Here is a 24,290-nt window from a genome sequence, read left to right on the forward strand (position 1 = left end):
GTATGGCAGTGGCTCATCTGTGGGCGAGTAGTGAGTAAGGCACAAGAACTTGTGCCGTGAGAAGTTGAGTATTTTTAATTTGAGTTGGGTAGATAAATATCAACTTTTACTGATTTTTTTATAACAAATCATTATGGCTTGTTTTTTTTCCCCGTGCTTCTGGTCTACTTGACCCGATACTTAATTGGGAAGGGTGCTAGTTCCAGAGTATGAGGAATCCTAGTTAAAAGATTCCAGGCTTCTTTTTCAGTGTTGAATAAAATTTCAGCGGACTAATGTGAAAAGGGGGTAAAGTGTTAAGACCTTACATGGTTTAGCCCCTCTCCTGCCACCCTCCCCCTTCTTTTCTGTCCTCAACTCTTATCACTCTTTTGCTTCAACTATAATGTCCTATTTCCTTGCTATTACTCAAACAGGTCAAGGGTGTTCCTGCCTCAGGGCTTTTCACCCTTACGCTTCTTCTGTTACTTTTCCCACAGGTATGGACTAACTTGCCCTCTTACTTTCTTCAGATCTTATCAAATGTCATCTTATTTTTGAGGCTTTCTCTGACCTCTCTATGAAAAATAGCACCCTCTTTCCCCCAGACCCTTCTCTTTATTTCTTTCCCTAACACCATCTGGCATACTGTATGTCCTGTTTACCCCGACTGGAATTTTAAGTTCCATGAGGACAGGCACTAGGTTTTGTTCATTGTTGTATCTCCAGTGCCTGCAGCAGTGCCCTGAACTACACCTAGCACTTAGTGGAATGAACAAATTCTTTCCCTTCTTCTCTTTTAGTATATTTCTACGTGAGACGGCATTTTTGTACCTGAAAAAAACCTTCATTTATTAAGCAGTCCAGTGCTAGAGCTTAATGAGAAAATAACCACCACCACCACCACCACCTCCCGCTCCTTTTTTTTCGAGTGCCACTTTTTTGGGTGTTTGTTTTGTTTTTGGTTAGGGAAGCATTGTAACAGGGAAGAGCCAATTTTGACTCCACATTGGATCTGTTTCTTTTACTTTAACCTTTGCTTTTCGTTGCTTTTGTTATTATACATAATGGCCTGACTCAGGGAACCCTGCCCCTCTGCCTAAATGTTAAACTAAAGTTCCCCTGTTCAGCTCATAGGGAGACAATCTGACCCTGCCCACCTGTGAATGGCTACAGAAAAGAAGAAATTAACACAACCCCTCATATTTTGCAAGACGAATGTCCTTTTTACTTTACTTCCTCACCTCCTCCCCATCTCTTCTATAAAAGAAACTGGCATCCAGACCCCGATAAGATGATTTTTTGGAGACCCCAGTCCTCCATCTTCCTGGTCTGCCAGCTTTCCGAATAAAGTCGTATTCTTTGCCTCAACACCTCATCTCCCGATTTATTGGCCTGTTGTGCGGCGAGCAGAGCGAGCTTGGACTCGGTAACAGCATCATGCCTATTGAAAAATTTCAGAATGAAGGTGGGTAGGGTCAGAATGTCTCTCTGTGAGCTGAACGAAGGCCTTTTAGTTTAACAGACAGAGGGACAGGGTTCCCTGTGGCAGGCTATTATGTATGCTTACAGCTATAGACAGTGATTATAATAACAAAAGCAACGAAACACAAAGGTTAAAGTAAAAGAAACAGATCCAACTTGGAGTCAGAATTGGCTGTTCCTTGTTAAAGTTTGGGGGTAGAAGTTTTTATAAGCAAAATTTGGGGTGAGGGCTGTAGGGTGTATGGCTTCCTTCTGGTTGGTTGGTGGTGAGGTAACAGGGCAGTGCTCCAGGAATCTTGCACTCAGCCTAAGGTTGCCATCCTCCATCTGGGTGGGGGCCTTTGTTCTACAGAAGAGCTCAAAGATAAAGTATCTTCCTTGAGGAGGAGCCAGGACCCTGTCCCAAGGCTTGCACTATTGTTTCTTGACTGCTCTGCCCTTGTTTCTGCATCCTCTCCCTTCCCTGATAAGCAGCTGTTTGAACCTTCCCTGTGAAACTCAGGGAAGGTCAAGGAGGCTGAATGAAGGCCTATTTCCTACAAACAAGAAATGGGGAACAGAGAAAGGCTTTTGTGCCCAGTTCTCACTGCCCGGGACCCCAAAAACATTTGGGAACTCTGGAAGGAGTAGTTTGAAAAACCTTTATATAGTTCCATTAGATACATTAATATTTTCAGGCTTTACTTTTTTTTTTGCGGTACGCGGGCCTCTTACTGTTGTGGCCTCTCCAGTTGCAGAGCACAGGCTCCGGACGCGTAGGCTCAGTGGCCATGGCTCACAGGCCCAGCCACTCCGCGGCGTGTGGGATCCCCCCGGACCGGGGCACGAACCCGTGTCACGAACTGCGCCACCAGGAAAGCCCCTGCCAATTTTAAAATACCCCAATTTACAATTTGAGCATCCACAGTAGGTGGCCCATTATAATTTGAAGAAAAAAATTTTTTTTGCCTCATACTTTTCAAAAACTAAGTTTTAAAGTGTTAAAATGTATAATAATTCTGTGTTATGAAAGTGTGTGTTGTAGTTAGATAAATATGTAGCTGTGGAGGTAGGAGTATACATTATTGTATAAATGTTGGTATCACAGAGAAATGGCATGACTTAAGAGTATTCAATATAAACACTGGACACTTGGCACTGGAGGGGTTGCTTGAGAAGAAAGGGGACTTAAGATTATATAATGGTGACATAATATTGATTTTTGTTTTCCATATAAAAATTTGAAGAGAAAAAAATACTGTCATTTTTAGCATTTCTGTTATTTTGTTTTTGTATACCATTCGTAGGAGTTCATTTAGTAGGTGATTACTTTGATTTATGCCTAAAAGGGTATACATGCTTTTTTAAATTTTTTATTTTATTTATTTTAATTTTTGTGGCTGCGTTGGGTCTTCGTTGCTGCGCGTGGGCTTTCTCTAGTTGTGGCAAGTGGGGGCTACTCTTCGTTGCGGTGCGTGGGCTTCTCATCACAGTGGCTTCTCTTGTTGCAGAGCATGGGCTCCAGGTGCATGGGCTTCAGTAGTTGTGGCTCGTGGGCTCTAGAGTGCAGGCTCAGCAGCTGTGGCACACGGGCTTAGTTGCCCCGTGGCATGTGGGATCTTCCCGGACCAGGGTTCGAACCCGTGTCCCCTGTATTGGCAGGTGGATTCTTAACCACTGTGCCACCAGGGAAGTCCAAAGGGTATACATTCTTAAAAAGACAAATCATCATGTTGCTTTTTCAGTAGCGGTTTCTGAAACTACAGGTCAGCTATAGAAATCACTTTTCTGTTTTTATTCCTGTGAATTCACTTATCATGGATTTCTTTTGATCCAGCTCTATTTAGGAGAACCCTTTAAAAAATGTCAACAACTCATAAGCTAGTTAGCTCCTAATGCTTTCCTTTATTTGTCTTAAAATTCTAGGAATTGAAGCCCTTTTTTATGAAGGAAGTTGGCAGTCACTTTGATGATTTTGTGACCAATCTCATTGAAAAATCCGCATCATTAGACAATGGTGGTTGTACCCTCACATCCTTTTCTGTTCTTGAAGGAGAGAACAGCCACAGAGCTAAGTAAGTACGAGTAAGTTTCTTTTAATGCACAAGTCAACTCTAGCACAGCTCAGTGGTCTCAATGTGGATTGCACTAAAAAAGCCTGGATTCACACCGCACTACCTTTTATTAGCCATGTATTGCTATTTTAAACAGTTGAAGGGTGGGTTTCTTCATCTTAATACGTAGATTATAACAAACATGCATACCTCATTTAAGACCATGCTGACTTATAAAATAACATAGCTAACACTTGTTGAATGCTTTACATTTAAACCAAACAATGACCCTGTGAGGCACATAATATAACTGCATATTACAGGTAAGGAAACTGAAGCATGAAGCAGTTAAATGTTGTCCAAGATTACACAGTGGGGATTTGAACCCAGTGTCCGTGCTCTTCACTATGTCTCATACTGCCTCTCTATTGTACCCTATACAGTACTTGTAATAAAGTACAGTGCAATTAGTATACGTTATTTTAATTGGTCAGTCATCCAGAGCAGTAGAGGGAAGGCTATCAAAGGCCAGTGTGTGCTAATTTGCCATTTTGTGCTTTCCTTGGTTTTATGCCTCTTTGGTCTCTGTCAGTCTCCTGTTCTGGAGAACTGTTTTGACCAGAATAGCTAACCATAGCAGAAGTGCTAATGGTACTGCAAGAAGCCCTAAAGAAGGTGATAATGTTAGATGTTAAAATGTGAGGTTTTAGTAACTGGAGGTAACCTATTAGATCAGGAGGCTGTTGGGGATTGTTGGAAGACCTTAGGGGAGGGTATCATAAACATCAGTGCAGTTTTGGAGGACAGACCAAAATAGTATGTGAACTGAGTAAAGTATGGCTGGAGGCTTGTCCTTAGAGGTGTTTGGGAGAAGGAAGAGTGGTTGTCAGCCTGTGATGCCAGGGATGCATCTCCATAGGGGCTGGGCTGTGGGGTCTTTTTGAGTACTGCTCTAGTTAGGTTTGTCTGACATCTCTTCCTTCCTAATCAGATATGTCTGCACCTACCTCACAGCATTGTTCAGAAGAAGCAAATGACAAAACATGCATAAAACCCTAACACAGCACCTGGGTCATAGTGAGAAGGCAGTTAATATTATAAGCTGTAGCTGGTAATATTGCTTTTCTTATCCATAGGTTTACATTTCTTGTAATACTTGAAGTACTCATATTTTAATTTTTTGCTCTTCCCAGAGATCTGAGAGCACCTCCAGAACATGGAAAGATTTTTGTTATAAGGCGATCTCTCTTAGAGTGAGTATTTTTAGTTGCTTTTGTTAATTATTTGCATTTAAAAAAATCAAACTATTCTGATGGTTAGAATCACTGAGTACTCTATGAATGTTTAATAGGTTTGTTCTGTATTCATGTAATACATTGGTTTTGATACTTCTTCTTGTACATTTGCCATCTCTTGCTCCTCCTTTCTGAACTTTTGGTTCTGTATCTAGTTTCAAGGGAGGAGTTGGAGGTAAGAATGGTTATTGGTCCTCTGATAAATTCCTTGAAGTTGTGCTGCTAGAACAGAAATTTTCTAATTAGGTAAACCACTTCAAGAGAGTTTCGGTGGTGCTGTCTTCTTGATACATAAATTTTTTTCATCTCTTCTTTGGCTAGCCAACTTTGAGACTTGATAGTTTTCTCAGATTTACTTACTTTAGAACCCCGATTGTGTAGATTTTATAGGGGAAAAAATAGGAAGTGTAAATTAATTGTGGCAACTTCATTTGTGAACTGAAAATTAAAGGTGCATTTTGAGTAGGTAATGAATGTGTCTTTTGAAATGTTGTCTGAGTTGATTATTTATCATTGATTTCTTCATTAGAATACTGATATTCATGAGTAATGTTCTGTGATTACTGTTTGAGATGTTTTTGGAGTGTGGATTAAGCATCTTCTGAACTGCTTTGAAGTAAAGTCTTTAATATATGGTGTTTTAAAATTAAATATCGATTAATTTTATTGGAACTACGTTTACAGTGAGCTGTTTGAGGTGGACCACATCAGAACGATATATCACATGTTCATTGCCCTCCTCATTCTCTTCATTCTCAGCACACTTGTAGTAGATTACATTGATGAAGGAAGGTAAGACAGTATACCTGTTTGCTTAGTTGATGCATGGGGTGTTGGGAGTTTTCACTATATTTAAATTTTGAAAAAAGATGGTTTGGTTAAATTGCTTCAGAAAAATCCCAAAGCAGCTGATTTGAGGGTGAGAGTTCTCCCTCCTGAAAAGTACAACTATAAAGCATATTAGAAATTTTATGACTTTTATTTTTTAAATGGTCTATTTTAAAAGACCATCTTAGTAGTTTCTAGGTAGTTTTCCTAAATGAGAGAATATTGTATATATGAGTTACCAGTTTTTCTGCTATGGTATGCATTTTAGGTTGTTTCTAAAAATAGGTAGTTATTGGAATTTAACGTTTGAAAAACATGATGTTTTTAATATAAAAATCAAATTATAACTAAAGATGACAGTGTGATAATCATACATTGAATTATGTGCTTTATTAGTAAATTAAAATTTGAGATAATCATAATAGTATATTAGATTTTCGAATTGTACTATTTCATTCTGCAAAATCATCTTTTGTACATAAATTATTGCTATTTAAATATTTTAAGTATTTACCTTGCCATAGCATATTTTAGAGTTTAAAATGTATTAATGTGAGAATCTAATCTTTGAGAAATTCAGAGTCTTGTTACCTTAGGTTAGTAGTTTAGGTATCTTATGTTCAAAGACCATATTATCCTAGAGCTTTTAGAAAATAGATAAATAAGTTGTGAAGCTGAGGCTTAGGAGCACATGTGTTACATCCATGACTTCTGCGTGTTAGTGTTGTTGTGTCTCCTAAAGTTGAAAGTTTTGGGTCTGAAAGTTTTTAATTTTATAAATCAGTGCTTATTAAAAATTTACTTCTGTGTTCTTTCTCTGTGCTTTTTCCCCCCAGGCTAGTGCTTGAGTTCAATCTCATGTCTTACGCTTTTGGCAAACTTACTGTTGCTATGTGGACGTGGTGCACCATGTTCTTATGTACACTTACAGTTCCCTATTTCCTGTTTCAACGCTGGGCCAGAGGCTATCACAGGAGTTCTCATCCAGTAGTCCATTCTCTCTTGCATTGCTTCCTTTTTGTGGTCTTCCAGATTGGAGTTCTAGGTTTGGGACCACTTTATGTTGTATTAGTGTATACACTACCACCAGCTTCCCGATTCATTGTTATACTCGAACAGGTAAGGTTTTGAGTGTTGCTCAATACAATGCTATGCTTAGTTAATAATAATAATAATAATTGTTATTTTTTGTTGTATTAGTTGGATAAATTTTCATATCTGGTTCTTTGTGCTATTATCTATAAAATTAAAGTGTTAAACTACATCATCTTGTCTTTTTTTTTTGCGGTACGCGGGCCTCTCACCGTTGTGGCCTCTCCCGTTGCGGAGCACAGGCTCAGCGGCCATGGCTCATGGGCCTAGCTCCTCCGCGGCATGTGGGATCCTCCTGGACCGGGGCACGAACCCGTGTCCCCTGCATCGGCAGGTGGACTCTCAACCACTGCGCCACTAGGGAAGCTCCATCATCTTGTCTTTTAAAATTCATTCTACCTTCAGTGTTCTCTGATTCTTGATAATTGAAATAAATTACACTGAACTGTTCTGGATGAATTCAAATTTTGTTCTTGAACACTTTTTGTAGAAGCCATCTAAAGTATAAAATATTTTTGTAATTAAAAACTCTACTTTTGAAGTGTCAGATTCATTGTTTTGTCATATAGCCATCTAAAAGATTTATTTTGTTTGTACACCCTTCAGAATTTTCTGACTTTTATTGGCTATCTGTAATGCTCGGTTTGGCTGTCTGTAATGCTCTGTTTGACTGATGGAAAGGACCGTTTCAGGAGACTTTCTTTGAACAGGCTTTTAATTTCTTAATTTGTAATATACCTGTAACAGATGGTGCTGTTAGTTGCAAAATAATTTGAGTAATAACATGTCTCTCTTTAGAGTTTGTTTTTCATTTGTTTTAGTCCATAAAAGTGAGTTTGAGTTGGTATATACAAAATTAAGTTCTTTGTGTGTTTATAATCTAGTGCTGTTCTGTGGTTGCTTATAAGAGACAAGACAGTGAAAGAAAATTCATCTTTTTCCCCCACTCCTTTGTAGATTCGTTTGATAATGAAGGCGCACTCATTTGTCAGAGAGAATGTGCCTCGGGTACTCAGTTCAGCCAAGGAGAAATCAAGTATGTAATTCCATAAGTCAAAGGATTTATTCACAGGGTATTTCAACCTTTGGTGTTTACTGGGATGGCATATTACATTCTGTAGACATTTATGTTTGATTTTAAATACAAGGATCCAAAAAAAAAAAAGAAACCTGTTGGGAGGGGAGGAAAAACATGTATATATGATCTGAAAGACCTTCTCACTGTTTCCTGATTGTTCCTGTTTTACCTTTGGTCCCCCAAATTTAAAACATTGATCATTAGACTCTTGCAACTTCTGCGTTATTTGTATAGAATGTTAATAGAGTCATTACACCCCGTGTGCTTACTTTTCTTGAATTGCTGCTTCAAACTCTAGAAGTTATGTCTAAGTCACAGGAGTAACTTAGTTTAGAGGGATTGGTAATATTCAATTAATTTAGGAATAAGAAGTCATCATTTTGGGAGAGCAGGAAGAAACAACATGAGCTAAGGAGAGGTAGCTTTTTGTCTTCCCTATTCTGTGCTTATTTTCCTCTTTCAGTTTTGCTGAAAGAAATTGAAGAGCCTCCAGTCTAAGCATAGTTTTCCTTTTCCAGGCACTGTTCCAGTACCCACAGTCAACCAGTACTTGTACTTCTTATTTGCTCCTACCCTCATCTACCGTGACAACTATCCCAGGTAATGGCATTATGAAGCAGAAATGGGGTAGCACCAGGAGTGTGCCAGGAAGGAGGTGGGGTACGTAGACCAGTTCATGTAGGGCTACAGAGCAGTTGGAATGGGTTTTAATTTTCTTGCTGGCATGGGAAACCCCAAATCGTGATTCTAGCAATCTGATTTTATTTCAGTCATTCTTGACAGAATTGTACAAGTATTTCCTATGTCAAAAATGATGTTCTGGGGGCTTCCCTGGTGGCGCAGTGGTTGAGAGTCCACCTGCCGATGCAGGGGACACGGGTTCGTGCCCCGGTCTGGAAAGATCCCACATGCCGCGGAGCGGCTAGGCCCGTGAGCCATGGCCGCTGAGCCTGCGCGTCCGGAGCCTGTGCTCCCCAACGGGAGAGGCCACATCAGTGAGAGGCCCGCGTACCGCAAAAAAAATAACAGAAAAAAAAAAAAAGATATTCTGTGTGGGAAGATACTGTGAGGACCTTTTTAAAAGTTCATTTATTTACTTTATTTAGAAAGTAATTTTGTTTCTTCCGTTTTAGGACTCCCACTGTAAGATGGGGTTATGTGGCTATGCAGTTTGCACAGGTAAATTTTTTTTTGTGCCTAAGGTTTGTTGGCTGGTGGGAGATGGGGATTTGAATATAATAATAATTTAATATATTTAAAGTGTTGTTTAATTCATGTCTCCTGGGAGCTCTAGAACTCTTTTCTTAAAAAATTTATTTATTATTTATTTTTGGCTGTGTTGGGTCTTCGTTTCTGTGCGAGGGCTTTCTCTAGTTGCGGCGAGCGGGGGCCGCTTTTTCATCACGATGTGAGGGCGTCTCACTATCGCGGCCTCTCTTGTTGCGGAGCACAGGCTCCAGACGCGCAGACTCAGTAGTTGTGGCTCATGGGCCTAGTTGCTACTAGGGATGTAGTGGGATCGCAGCATGTGGGATCTTCCCAGACCAGCGCTCGAACCCGTGTCCCCTGCATTGGCAGGCAGATCCTCAACCACTGCACCACCAGGGAAGCCCTAGAACTCTTACTGAAGTCTTTAAACTATTCCCAGTTCGGTAAATGGTGTTTGCTTTGCCAATACATCAAAACTAATTTTCTACAATTAAAAAAAAAATTTTTTTTTAAGTAAAATAATTCCATTTGGTTACTTCAGTATGCATCTACATTAAATTCCCCCTCCCGTTCTGTTTTTTATTTTATTTTTGGATGTATATCTGTGTGGATGTGGTATGACACTCCCTCAACCCCTTATCAGAGTCATAAATCCCAGAAGATCCCATTTTAAAATCTTGTGTCAATCAAATACCCCTTTATGAAATAGGTTCTTTTGTTATGAGTTTCATGTAGCAGGAAAAAGAGATTCCAGAGTCTGATCTTTTAAAAATGCCATCTGGTAAAGGGTTGGGAATAGGTATGGTAGAAATTAGGCTTGAGTACTATCTCTGAAGGATTACAGTTCAACAATCTTATATACTAGTGTTAAATGGAATATATGTGTAAAGGTTAGTTTACAGGTCACATATATATGTTCTTTTGAAGGAAAAAAAATCACTTTTTATCGTTCCTGATCAAGCTGTCTTTATTATAATTATCTTTGTTGTGTTCCAGGTTTTTGGTTGCTTTTTTTATGTGTACTACGTCTTTGAAAGGCTCTGCACCCCCTTGTTTCGGAATATCAAACAGGAGCCCTTCAGCGCTCGTGTTCTGGTCTTATGTATATTTAACTCCATCTTGCCAGGTAACGTGGGTACTGGTTAATTTGGCTGTTCATAAAGTTGCAAGGAAAATAGAAAGCCATTGCGTGTGAGCACCTTTGATTTACCTGCTTTTCGCTATCAACTCATCTATGCATCTATACCCATCTTTAACCTCTTTCCATCTATCTGACAGATGAAGCATCCTTCCAGTCCCTGGCCAATCTTTCCATTTGTCTTCTTTCACTCAAGTTTTGCTTTCTCTGACTGTGGATAGTCTGTGTTCATGCTTTATCTTCCCGTTCACTATTCACTGTAATCTTGCTCCTAATCTGACCAGGCCATTGAAATGGCCTTTATTAAAATCTCTAATCTCCTCCAGTAGTTGGCTTAGCCCTTATTCTGTTTGATCTCCATGAAGCACTGGGTGCTGTTGACCACATTTTGAAGTCTGTCTTGCCGCTGTCTTATTCTCCTGTCTTTCTGGCCATACCATACATAGCAGTGAACCAGACATACATACTCTTTATTCTCTGGAAGCTTACAGTTTAGTTATATTTACAGTTTCCCTTACTTACTCTTTCTCTTTCCTCTACCCATTATATGTTGGTATTGTTTTCTGCCATCACGTTCTTTCTTCCTCTCCCTCTCTCCCAGACATCTGCTAGTAATCCTCCCTGATTGCCCCTCAAGATTTACTCCAATAAATTATTTTATCTGTCCCTCTGATGGGATATGTGTTACATATGTGTGTCTTCCTCACTAAGCTGCAAATTCCATAAGCTTAAGCATTGTATCTTGTAGCCAGTCATAGTCTCTCCTACATTGTCTTATACATAGTAGGCTAATATTTTTTGAAAAAACAAGTGAATGTAAAGGATGGGCATGTAAATGGGTATTTTAAAATATAGTGTAATATATAATATACTAAGGTGCTGTTGAACTTTGTCTCATAGTGGAGATGACATTTAACATTGGGTATTGAAAAATAAATAGGCATTTGCCGGGCAGAGGGGTGGTGGAAAGTTGCTTCCAGGTAGTGGGGTGGATTCAAAGGCATGGAGTATTTTGGAATGGCAGAAGTTCAGTTGCGGATGATGTTTGCTACATTGGGAGTAGAGGCAGAGATAAGTTAACCTTGTCACTATTGACATTTTGGGCTGGATAATTCTTTCTTTGGGGGGCTGTCACGTGCATTGTAGGATATTAGCCACATCCTGGCCTCTAACAACTGGATATCGTAGCACAAGGCCCGCTTCTTGAATTGTGATAACCAAAAATGTCTCCAGAATTGCCAGCCATCTCCTGGGGGCAAAATCTCTCCCAGTTTTAAACAGCTGGTTTAGAGGAATACATGGCCAGATTTTAAAGGGCTTTTACCACCAAGTTAAGCCATACATCTAGGCATTTCCATTAAAAACAGGCTGGGTCATTTTTGTCTATAAAACCCACTCGGAAGAAAGTTATTTCTTTATTAGGTTAAAATAATTAACTTTCAAAATACACTGTATCATTTCTGGAATGGGTAAGCTGGAATAATAGCTTTTATTTTACAAAATAATTCCAGCTAAGCAAATGACGACATATAATGAACTGATTGGTATGTGAGCTGTTTGGAAGGAGTCTTAATATTGTTCCTCTTACTTTTAGCTGTGCTGATACTGTTCCTTAGTTTTTTTGCCTTTTTGCACTGCTGGCTCAATGCCTTTGCTGAGATGTTACGCTTTGGTGACAGGATGTTTTATAAGGTAATGTGTACTTGGACTCATCTTCCTTTTCACATTTTATTTGTGTACTCATTGTTAAGTATTTGAGCATTGTTAGCTACTAGCCTTTTAACATAAATGTTGTGAAATCGTTTTCTTCCACAGGTTTTACCAATATTAAGTCTGAAATTCTATTACTGATTGAAGTGGCGTAGTCTTGTCTTTTCTTCTACCTCTAAATCTGCTCCCTTAGTACCGCATTTGGTTCCTGCTGGATCCTGTATTGGTGATTACAGTGGGAAAGCAGGTGTCCAGAGGGCATTCTGAGACTTTGCTGACTTTTTATTCATTTGAAATCAGCTGTCTGGTGCTGTAGGAGTGATCTCAGCAAATTATTCTATTTAAGATTGTTGAACAGTTCATGAAGGAAGTAACTTTTCCCTCCTTTATTTTGAAAGGCATTAATTCTGCTTCAGATAGTATTCTTACACTTCCAAAGTTGGAATTAAGTTGTAGAGTAGGGGCAGAGTGGTTCACAGTGTTCTGTAATCCCACCTGAAGCCCTCTAGAAATTTGTCTGTTCATGTTTTGGCAACACTCCAAGCCTATCCCTCCTTTCTCAAAGAAGCAGCGAGTGCCTGTTGCAAATTTTATGTCTTATTCCATTGGTCTGATCTTAGAGTAAGAAACAGGATATATATAAAGGAGCACCGGGACTTGGAGGTAGCCACCATCTCACTCGTGGTACAACTTAAATTTTGCTGTCTATGATACCAGCAAACTGCTCTTGAGGGTTATCACCCTATCTAAATCTGTGTGACCTTAGAATTCTCTCATTGTGTTTTAGCAAGGTAAGGGGGATTTACTGATTGTTATTTAGATGAACATTAGATTTAATGATTATGTTGTGTATCTTCCATCATAACTTGTGTGATAAAGAGATAGTGAACCTGGGAACTTAATCATCCATAAAACTAGGATTAATGTCACATTGAACACTAATAACCAAAATGCCTTTGAAGATTTTTCTGACATCAGTGTATGGACTAACAATTTATCATAACACACTCTAGGTGTTATATTATGTGTGTATATTCCCTGGGAGTAGGTTTTGCTTTGGTTCTGTGTATATGTGTACCTTTGCTTTTTTCCTTAGGATTGGTGGAACTCCACATCATACTCTAACTATTACAGGACCTGGAATGTGGTGGTCCATGACTGGCTATATTACTATGCTTACAAGGACTTTCTCTGGGTAAGCAGCGAGATTTAGTTAATGTTGTTTAAGAAATGGAGATTCTTTTCCAGAAAGTATTACTATTGTGCAGCTGGAGGAAGTTATACTTAGTTGTCTTCAATTCTCTTGTGAGCCGTTAATGTCTTAAGAAACCTTCTGCTTTGAATAGCACTGCTTAGAGACCAGTATCTACAGTTACTAGGACTAAGACCATGTTTTTGCTCTGGATTTTGATTTTACCTGACTACAAAGTAAGAATGCGTGCAGGCATTTGGAGAAGTTGAAATGATCCACCAGTAATGGATCATTTTGTTGGAGTCTCATTGCCAGCAAATAATCTCCCCTAGCTTTTTCCATTTGTTTTTTTGTTTTTCTTCCTTTGTTAGAAGTGGAGAAACCACCTATGTTTGGATTTACAGCTCTCCGATATAGATTATTAATATATGTCTTTGAGACATTCTTTAGAGCATCGCTTATTTAGACTGAAGAAACGTAGTCTTGAGTCTCATGGTTGATTAACGTTGGTATCTCTGGATTGCAGGTTTGAATTGTTAAATAAGGGCACTATTTGGCTAAATGACAGTGTGTTGTGGTGCAAATAGCACAGTATTCGAATGTTCTTTCATTCATAAATGTAATTTGACTTATGGAGGCAAGTCCCTTGTTTCTAAATCTTAGTTTTGTTACCTGTAAAAATGGTACCTGCCCAATCTACCGTACAATGCTACTCTAGATTTGATGTGTCCGTTTAGCAATGAAAACTATGTTTTGTCAACCATAGTGAGTTACAAATATAAGTTATTAGTGTTTTTGAAAATATGCTCGATCTTTCAACATTAATGGTTTTGAAAATATGTCATTTAGTAAAGTAAGGATTTTTAAGCATAGATGTTTTTGTCATTATTTTAGTACATTGGATTACTCCAAGTAGACTTAGAAAATCAAATATGAATATAATAGGTGCCTTTAGTGTGTGTTAATTATAAGTCTTATGTACTTCATGTTTAATTACTTACTTTCTGAAAATTGCCTCTAATATTTTCCTTTTACCCTAGTTTTTCACAAAGAAGTTCAAGTCAGCTGCCATGTTAGCTGTCTTTGCTGTGTCTGCTGTAGTGCACGAATATGCCTTGGCTGTTTGCTTGAACTTTTTCTATCCAGTGCTTTTCGTGCTCTTCATGTTCTTTGGAAGTAAGTATCTTGGCATCTCCTGAGTACTGAGTATTATGCTAAAAGAAATTTAGAAAATAAAATATAAAATCAAAGTAGAAAACTAGATAGTAATACCATTTCAAGGCAATGTTTGTTTATCAGATGGTAAGAACATTAATTTTGAGTAATTATGTACAACTCTGTTGCAGGATGCTTACACTTTGATGTAGAGAAATGAACTAAATAAGCTCTTGAAGACTGTTGATAACACTGACTTGGTAGCTCATGAAAACTATAAACAACCTCGCCATTCTTAAACTCTGTTCAGTGTCCACTCTCTGAAAAAAACTAACCCTTTTTTGGGTGGGGTGGAGAGGGACAAGTTAGAATAGGAATGCGTCCATGAAATATGTTTTCACCTGTTCTGAATACTGATTGCTTTCCAAATAATCACTGATTAATAAATTTAAACAGTGAAGCTTCATTTGTACTTTATGGGACCAATGGCCAGCATAGAACGTGTATATACACAGTTGATGCTGTTTATGATAACTAAATGATTGTAGCAGATATCTGAGGCCCCTCATCTCCTGGTAGATTTTGTTTTGATGACTATATATATTTTTTGTTGTTTTCCTAACTTCAGTGGCTTTCAACTTCATTGCCAATGATAGTCGGAAAAGGCCAATTTGGAATGTTCTGATGTGGACTTCCCTTTTCGCGGGCAATGGAGTCCTCCTGTGCTTTTATTCTCAAGAGTGGTATGCACGACAACACTGCCCCTTGAAAAATGTGAGTCATCAATCAGGCTGGAGTGGTGAAGTAACCTATTTGTTCCCTGATTGTGAGGGTTGGTGGGCAGTGTTAAGGGGAAGGGAGTAGTGGAGATGGTGATAAATTAATGTTAAGGGGAGGGAAATGTGGAGTAAAAGCAGTAACTTATCTTACTGCACTGTCCTTGAACTTTTTCTTTTCTTTGGTTTTCTTCCCATTGAACTCTCCTAGTTCTTGGTTCTCTCTCTCTTTTTTTTCTCTTTATCTGATTTTTCTTTAGCTCCTTCTAATATTCTTCCTGTGCCCTGAAAATGTAGGTCTTCTCCAAGGTTTTCCCAGTGGCATGTGTATCCACCCCCACCCCCAAATATGCATCTTTTACCTCTTCCTTCCCGAAGTAATAAACTCTATAAAAATGTCCAGCTAGACTCATATGCCTAGGAGCCCATTTCCCTTTTTTTGTTGTATTTTTCTTGTTTGTAATTTTCTAAGAGTCTCATTCTTAGAGCTTTAGTTTTCGGCTGCTTGTAGAAAACTCCCAAATATTTGGGGTGGGGGGCTTCTTGATACATCTGCTTGGGTATTTCTCATGGATACCTATAACTGAAGATGTTTAAAATCAAATTAATCAGTTTCTCTCCCAAAGCTTCCGTCCACCCTGATTTTGCTATGCTGCCCTCGCATCCCCTCCTTATTTCCTGTGAGTCCCCTTTGTGCATTTGAACTAACTGCTCTGGACTCTGGACTCTGTCTCTGGTCACTCTGCTCTTTGCACTCAGATTTCACCTGTCAGATTTTATCAAGATCTGATTTGGATGCAGTGTCGTCCATGAAGCTTATTTATTTATTTATTTGGTTGGTTGGTTGCGCTGGGTCTTAGTTGCGGCTTGCCGGCTCCTTAGTTGTGGCACATGGGCTCCTTGCTTGTGGCATGCGAACTCTTAGTTGCGGCATGCCTGTGGGATCTAGTTCCCTGACCAGGGATCGAACCCAGGCCCCCTGCGTGGAGTCTTAACCACTGCACCACCAGGGAAGTCCCCATGAAGCTTTTTAAAATTCCTGCTCTAGTCTCTTTTCTATTTCTGAACTTTCATAGTATTTCATCTGTTCCTCGTTTAGATGATTCAGTAATTTAAGCTTTGTATTATAGTAATTTGTGTATATTATCATCCTTAACCTACCACCATTTAGATTTAGGGCTACTAAAAATAGGACTGTGCTAAAACAAAATGCAAGATACAGAAAAAAGGTAGTGCCTCTTTAGAATTTGGTCAGGAGTCCATGCAGTTGTGTAGAGTTTACTGGACTTAGCTTCATGTAAAGCTTCTAAATCAAGTAAATCTGTGCTATAGATAAAAATGATGAACATCTTTTGAATTAGTGAGCTGCTTATAGCTTGAAGGTTACTGAAATGCTGGGAGGCATTTTAGAGATGTGCCATGTGTAACATCAACACCCCCTATCTACCCCATATCTCATACGTACAGTGCACACAGATAAACTACTCTTCCATTCTTTTTTTTCCCCTCAAAGCCCACATTTCTGGATTACATCCGGCCACGTTCCTGGACTTGTCGTTATGTGTTTTAGAAGCTTGGACTTTGTTTCCTTCCTTGACTGAAGATTGGGTATTCTACCTGATTTGGGGCCACCATCTGTTTCCAGCTCTTACTGAAGTTATCTGTGTTATTTGGACCACTCCAGGCTTTACAGATGGCTCACTCCATTACTAGGTCACCTGAAGCTGAGCTGTTAGAAGTTTCCTGGAAGCTTGTACACTTTTAAGCAGTTCTTAATTTTTTCCTTTTTGGGAGAAGGGAGACTTGTAGCTGATATAATGACAGATTTTTGCTGGGTCATATCAGCTTAAACCTCAGAAATTCTGTTTTGTTTCTTGATTGCATCTAATTAGAGACTAAACATCATGTTTTCTTGGCCACTGAATTAGCCAAAACATTGATGAAGAAATCATTTAAGTACCCCTGGCTTAGAAATTTTTTCATGTGCATTGTTGGAATGTATGCTCATTAACCATGCAATTGGGAAAGAAAATAATGTGGAATGTTTTGCTATTTCTAGTAAAGAGAAAATATCTATTTTTCCAAAGATAATCTTGTTATATATCCTAATTTGTATTTTTTTTTTAAAGTTCAGTTCTATTTTTATCTTGTTTTTGCTATACAGTGTAGGTCGTGATATCTGTGAAGCAAAATTATCCCTTTCACCTTGAATTCTTGAGTTTGCATCCATAATATTATATATTGAGGGGAACAGAAGTAGGAAGGGAAAAAGAAGTGGCACAGGACAAAGAAAAATGTTTCCTCTTTTAATTTCTAAAGTAATTTTTAAAAAGAACTTGCAGAGTCAATAATGTGTTTAAATTATTTTATTGTGGAACTTATGTGGAAGATAACTTTTGTTGTTTAAACTTTCAGGTAATAACTTCTTTGAAGTTATTTAGAAGTAACCTTTGGTACAGTTATTTTATCTAATAAATACTGACATGAATTATTTTTCAGACTAGTAAGTCTGTTACATAAGTATTAATCACCACCATTAATATTAAAGGGAATATTAAAGATCCAGAAGCTGGCTTCTGCATTTGCTCAATTATTATACTTTTTTTTCAATTATTATGCTTCTAATGGTAGTGTACTTTAGTTGCAATAAATTAATAGGTGATCATTTTCAAGAAAATGTACTTTATTGTATGATGTTCCATGTTATCAGATGCCTATAGCTAATACAGTGTGGTGTGTAGGAATTATTTTGGTTGTTTGAATGACATATGATTATGTTGGTAAAGACTGAGCTTTGGAAGGGTTTTTGAAGACCATGTAGGTTCAACCCAAAGAAGGGAGGCTTATGAATTACCCAAAATTTGAGAAGCAGCCAACTTGAGAAACTGTCTTGGTATTCTAGCAGCCCTACTGCTATCTAGAAAGTTTGAGAAATCTTTTTCAAATTGTTTTCAAAAAGTTAGTTTGAATCTCACAAGAAGGTAAGTAAAGTTTCTTAATAGTCACAGCTTAATTTGTACCGCAAGTTCTCAGCTAAGTTTCCCATACCTTTGGTCCAGTTGAGTTTGGGCAAATCCAACCTCAACAGACAAAAGTGTACCTCAAAGAAGGTTATTTTTAAAAGGGTATTCCAGGACTTCCCTCGTGGCGCAGTGGTTAAGACTCCACCTGTCAATGCAGGAGACACAGGTTCGAGCCCTTGTCCAGGAAGATCCCACATGCTGCGGAGCAACTAAGCCCGTGCACCACAACTACTGAGCCTGCTCTCTAGAGCCCAGAGCCACAACTACTGAGTCCGCGTGCCACAACTACCGAAGCCCGCGTGCCACAACTACGCACGCCTAGAGCCTGTGCTCCACAACAAGAAAAGCCACCACAGTGAGAAGCCCGCACACCACAACCAAGAGTAGCCCCCGCTTGCCGCAACTAGAGAAAGCCCGCACACGGCAACAAAGACCCAATGCAGCCCAAAATAAAATAATAAATAAATAAATAATTTTTTTTAAAAAAAGAAAAGTAATGAGTTTAAAATTTCTTTCCTATAAAGTATTAATGATAGTAATCATTAGTTTGGGTGTGTTATCTAAGAGAACAACTAATATCTCTAACTTTGTCATAAATTTGTTAGACGCTCTTATTCTCAATTCTGGGTAGTGAGGAAAAATGGAGGGGTTTTTTGTTTGTTTTTGGTGGATTAATTACTGCAATTGCCTAGGTAAAGTTGCTTCCTCATGTTAGAGCTTAATTAGAAAATTGAGGCTGCTTTTACCCCTCTCGGTAACCACAACATTTGGAAGCAAAAGGAGTAGTGGAAATGTTTTTTCCGTTTTCAATAGTTACAGGGTGAAAGTGGATGATATTTGCAGGTTAAGAAAGTACAGTGTGGGGCTTCCCTGGTGGCGCGGTGGTTGAGAGTCTGCCTGCCGATGCAGGGGACACGGGTTCGTGCCCCAGTCCGGGAAGATCCCACATGCCGCGGAGCGGCTGGGCCCGTGAGCCATGGCCTCTGAGCCTGCGCGTCTGGAGCCTGTGCTCCGCAACGGGAGAGGTCACAGCAGTGAGAGGCCCGCGTGCCGCAAAAAAAAAATAAAATAAAAAAAAAATAAAAAAAAGAAAGTACAGTGTGTAAAGTAAGTATTCTATTTTTGCATACACAGATTATGTTGTAGAAGTAATTCATTTAGTATAGGCAATTTTTATCATAGTTTAAAAATTATACTTACCTGAAAAATTGAATCCTGAAGTCTTTATAGGAAACCTAACAACATTTATGTTTTAGAAGTTGGTCATGTGGGCTACATAGCATGAATTATTGAAGTCTTTTATGCAAAAATATTTTTGTTTTGTGCAGTCATAAGTAATTTTGAGTAAAGTTCATTGTTTTCTTTGGAGGAAAATAACGGAGATGAACTAACATAGCTGTAGTAAGCAGGTGGCCTGGTGTAGTATAGTAATTTATACATGTTACTTTTGAAACCTTTAAAAAAGAATTGTTGGGCTTCCCTGGTGGCGCAGTGGTTGAGAGTCCGCCTGCCGATGCAGGGGACACGGGTTCGTGCCCCGGTCTGGGAAGATCCCACATGCCGCGGAGCGGCTGGGCCCGTGAGCCATGGCCGCTAAGCCTGTGCGTCCGGAGCCTGTGTTCCACAACGGGAGAGGCCACAACAGTGAGAGGCCAGCGTACAGAAAAAAAAAAAAAAAAAAAAAAAAAAAGAATTGTTAGGCTTAAGCCCAGCATGTAAATCATGCTGCTTCTGGTTGAGATAGGGATGCAGGGCTGGAGCCCTTGTTTGGTTATATCCATTTCCTCTTACCCCCAAATACCCAGTTTGAAAACCACTGGTGTGGTGAAAAAAGTCCATGCACAGCCTTGTGATTAAGATAGCCCCATACTTACTAGCAGTGGCACCCAAAGTTGCTTAATTTATCAGAGCCACAGTTTTCCTCATCTGTAAAATGGGGATTAATAACTACCTCATTCGGTTGCTGCAAACCACTAGCCCAGGCAGAAATAGGGCCTCGTTATTTTCTTACTCTCCATAAATTCCAAACCTAAATCCTTACTATTATTTCATTGGAATCCTTAAAAAAAGACCTGGGATGGCGGGGGGGTGTTTCAAATGCTGCACACTCCCAAGAATATATACTTTTAAATAGACTCTCAGGCTGATGGTGAATTGGCTTTGCACCTTGATAGATACAGGCTCTCACATAATAGAATTGGTAAGAATTCAACAGGATTGCTAAAAGCATTCTTGTTTCCAGCTCTCCAAAATTATTGATACTTTCAGATTTATCTGTTTAGCATTAGGGTAGAGTGGCAAGCTTCTGAAAAGAAATGCTTTTACCTAAGTATTAAATCATGTTTAGAACTAGTGTGTATACTTTATACTTAAGTTTTAGAAATTATGGAGAGGACGGAAGCTAATGAGGCCTTACTTCTGCCAGTGTAAGGATGCTTCTAGTCTTGGAAGGCAGAATGAATTTCTTAATGGAAGATAGTTCAATGACTTGCTTGCTGATGCAAAATTTCATGTAACTTATGTAGTTTATATGATAGTTATATATGTGTGTGTGTATATATTTACTATCAAAGAAAGACCTGCCTTGGACATTCTTTCACATATCTTATCTCTAGGCTTTATGATTATGGTTCAGAAGTGGAGGGAACTGGGACGTAAATGTTTTGAGGAATAAAATGAATATTGTTAGTGAAGCTTATGTAAGTATTTGATTAGTTTCTAACATCACTAAAGTCTCTATCAGGTCACAGAGTGTTGGAAGCCAGTTTATAAAGGAGGTAGAATACAGCTACTCTGGTTGCAGTGGAGAGGAGTCCTTACTTGGTACACCTGTGCTTTTCCCCACCCTGAATTTAATGTCCAGTGTGAAAATCGGTAGATACTGATAAAATTCATAAGCTTTAGGTTAGTAGGAAAGCTGTACAATCTGTAAAATCCTTAATAAAGTTTCCTTCTTTTCTTGTGAAGTATAAAGACTTTCAAATAGCTAATTTGGATTTTAGAAAAATAAAGGCTTAATTTCAGAAGTTATGCAGTTTTTAAAAAAATCTAAAACTGTCTCCGTACTCTTTTTCTAAATGCTTTCTTCTAGCCTTTATGCTAGCAGATACTTCACCATGCTTTGTGGTGTTCTTTTAGTTTGTCTTGATGAGATGGTAGGTGTATTTCTCTTCTCTTAGGGATACAGTTTGAATTCCCATGTACAAACATGCCACTTGGGTGGGAAGAGAGCTGAAGCCCTAGCCAAGGCTCTGCCATTGGGGCCAGTAAGGCAGCTTCCTTCCTGTGTTAGTACCTTTCCAGCATGTGCAACCCATAGTGTTTTAAGAGCTGCAGAAAAGTCCCGGGAATCTGAAGTTGTTATAAGGGTTATCCTACAATTAACGATGTTTTTTCTAATTCGTTCTTGTTTGCTCTTTTCCTGAATTACAATTCCTCCTCCCCCCACCCCCTATATCTTTGTCTAATCACTGGTATCATCACTTTGTTTAGCACACATTGTATTAGCATTAACATTTTTTAAACTTTAAAAAGAATACATACAAAAGGGCAAAATAATTGCATATGTGAAGAATGTGGTAAATAAATTTGGAAAAACACCATGTCTCATTTTAAAAGTAACTCAAGTTTGATATTAACCCTATGTTAACTATGTATTTCATGTTCATAAATGGTTTTCACCTTAATAGCACACAGCTTTATATGCTGAATATAGCCAATAATTTTTATTGGAGTATAGTTGATTTACAATGTTGTTAGAATTTTCTTTTTCAGGATAATGGAGGGAGCCACGTTACAGATTACAAAGAAATAATGGGGCCCAGTTGTGATTTTGTATTTGCATCAAGAAAAGCAGTGACCCTGGTTCTTGAGCCTCCTTTCTTTCTGTGGTCATTATTTGTTGCTTGACTTCTTTTCCTGTTGGCCTTTTAAAACTTGTGAATGGGTATTTCTAAAAGTGTACTGCCCACCCCGCTCCCCAGTGGGTAGAAATGGATTTAGGTTTCTAATGAAAAGAGAAAATCTGTTGACTGGGAAGTGTGCCTTTTCAAACAAGACTTGGGAAAACTAATTTTGAAGCAAGATAGGTTGCTTCCCTTCCCTCCAAAGAATCTCCTTATAATAGGAAACTACTATGAGTAGGATTTGACATCACAACGTTCTATACATAGAAGCATATATCATAGTAACAGCCAAGAAGTACTGAGTTAGCCTCCATGATCTGGCTCTACCCACCTGCCTCTGCAGTGCCAGAGGAGTGGGAAGGGGGAAGTCCTTTCGGAAATTAGATGTGCCCCTGATTCTTGGACCAAGTGACTATTCTTTGCCACTGGGGGTGAAGCCACAGTGTGGCAATTTTCCTTGATGAATTTACTAAAGTTTAGGATCTTGTCCTTTTAGGCTGAGCTTGTGTTTGGACCCAAGTTAACTGCATTCATGAATCTGACTTATAGAACTGGAACACCAGTTTGTAAATGTAGCTTGAGAAATTGCACTTGGGGTGGCATACTCAGGTTGGCCATGGTCACTAAATTTACTCTCTTGCAGAAGCCCAGCTTACTGTACAATGAGAAAGATGAATTTTTTGGCCTAGATGGCATCAACACCATGTGATGCGCACTGAAGATAGGCTGTGAACCAGACAAAAAGCCTATTTCTTCCTCAAGGCACAGCCATGTTGTTACCGAAACGCAACTGTGTTCCTGACGCACAGTGAGGCCAAACACCACCAAAACGCTGGAGTTTGGGACACAGAAATGTTTATTGCAGGGCCATGCAGGGAGATGGGTGGCTCATGCCTTAAAAAAAAAACCCCAAATTCCCTGAAATCTTTCAGCAAAGCCCTTTTACAGGAAAGATGAGGGAGGAGCATGGTTAGTTGTTGCAAACTTCTTGGTGTCAGATCCTTTGTTCTTGAGGTCCGGTCATGGTCAGGTCACAATGTTCCTGTAACATCGTGGGACTTAACAGGGACAGGTTTACAGGGACATAACAAATAAACGTTATCCTTTGTTCTGACAGGAAAGGGCAAAGTTCCAAGGCTCAACTTTCGCCCTCCGAGGTCCAGGCCTGGCTAAGAGAAGGGAGTCCCTGCGAGGTGGGGCGTGGGGAGGGTGGGTGGTTACCGTGCCCCGGAGCATTCGTCTAGCACCCAGTCTGGGTCCTCCCGCCAGTGCCCAGGCCTGGCTGAAGAGGCAGATCTCAGTTGGTGGCTCCCTCAGGGCCAGGTCCCCAGACGCTGCCCAGCTGTCATGGCTGAGGGAGCCAGGCGCCCAGGACCCAGCTGGCCCTCAGGCTCCTCAGGCTGCCCAGACGGTGGGGGCCAGATGCCCCAGGCTGTGTCCCATGCAGATGGCCGCTGCCATTAGGCTGCAGAGGCACGGATGGGGGAGAGGTTCACTGCCGCCTCAGAGCCTGGGCCCGGCCAGTGGGCGGTCCTGGTGAGGCCTCTGTGGAGCCCGAAGCTGGGTGAGCTGGAGGGCCCCAGGGAGAAGGCTGGGATCTGCCTCTTACTCTCCACCTGACGACCACCACTCTGCCAGCCCATCTAAGGGTCGCCCATTGGCGCTGGTTTGCTTGGGGGAGGGGCCTACTGCGGCACCGGCCAATGGCTGAAGGGGGCCCCCTGTGGCGCCGACCAATGGCTGAGCAGGAACCTCTATCGCTGGTCTAACCCTCCCGCCTTAATGGTCTCTCTATTATAAGGTGAAATCCGAAGGAGGGTACTTGGGTGAATTGCATGACATAAAAACTAAGACAGACTGAAGCATCATTTCAGTTTTACAGATGCCATTGTTTTATGGAAGCAATACTGTTCCATACTACTCTTCCCCTGGGTAGTGTTTGCTGAGCAGTGTCCAGGTTTCTTTCTCAGTGTCTCCTTTTAAACATTTGTGATTGATACATTCATTTTTCTGTTATGTTAAATACAGATACTGGCCTACTTCCCACTCAGACTCCAGGGAGCTTTGCGTGCTGTATTTAAGCACCTATGGATGTGTGTATCACCCTTGTTCACACTTAGGAAATGAGTTGGTAAAAAGATCGGTGCATAAGCACACGCTGTGTTTCTTTGGTCCTAGTTCAGGGTACGTTTGGTGATTTCACTGACTGCCTCTCTTCCGAGATATTGTTTTGTCCACCTGAAGCCCTGGAAGACCCTACTGCTGAGTGGGTATAAAGCTGCCACAGAAGTCAGCCAACATCAAGAAGCACAGTTAGCCCTGTTTATAACTGTGTCACTTTTACTATGTCTTGAAATTTTCTATTTAGGAAAATTATTATCTGCTTGCATTT

General features: G+C 39.8%; 1 protein-coding gene across 1 annotated transcript in view; it reads left to right on the forward strand.

Moving 5' to 3' along the window:
• SOAT1 (sterol O-acyltransferase 1) overlaps positions 1 to 17,056 on the forward strand; it is a 56,986-nt gene extending 39,930 nt beyond the window's left edge. The window contains exons 4-16 of the mRNA XM_065880205.1: positions 3,370 to 3,518; positions 4,691 to 4,750; positions 5,477 to 5,584; positions 6,457 to 6,739; positions 7,670 to 7,748; positions 8,309 to 8,390; positions 8,924 to 8,969; positions 9,996 to 10,125; positions 11,732 to 11,829; positions 12,944 to 13,042; positions 14,080 to 14,215; positions 14,823 to 14,968; positions 16,484 to 17,056. Of these exons, the coding sequence (XP_065736277.1) occupies positions 3,370 to 3,518; positions 4,691 to 4,750; positions 5,477 to 5,584; positions 6,457 to 6,739; positions 7,670 to 7,748; positions 8,309 to 8,390; positions 8,924 to 8,969; positions 9,996 to 10,125; positions 11,732 to 11,829; positions 12,944 to 13,042; positions 14,080 to 14,215; positions 14,823 to 14,968; positions 16,484 to 16,540 (1,473 nt within the window). The 3' untranslated portion in view covers positions 16,541 to 17,056. The remainder of the gene's footprint in view (positions 1 to 3,369; positions 3,519 to 4,690; positions 4,751 to 5,476; positions 5,585 to 6,456; positions 6,740 to 7,669; positions 7,749 to 8,308; positions 8,391 to 8,923; positions 8,970 to 9,995; positions 10,126 to 11,731; positions 11,830 to 12,943; positions 13,043 to 14,079; positions 14,216 to 14,822; positions 14,969 to 16,483) is intronic.
• Positions 17,057 to 24,290: the final 7,234 nt, after the last annotated feature.

The sequence above is a fragment of the Phocoena phocoena genome, chromosome 1 (genome assembly GCF_963924675.1).
Source record: "Phocoena phocoena chromosome 1, mPhoPho1.1, whole genome shotgun sequence".
NCBI classification, from domain to species: Eukaryota; Metazoa; Chordata; class Mammalia; order Artiodactyla; family Phocoenidae; genus Phocoena; species Phocoena phocoena.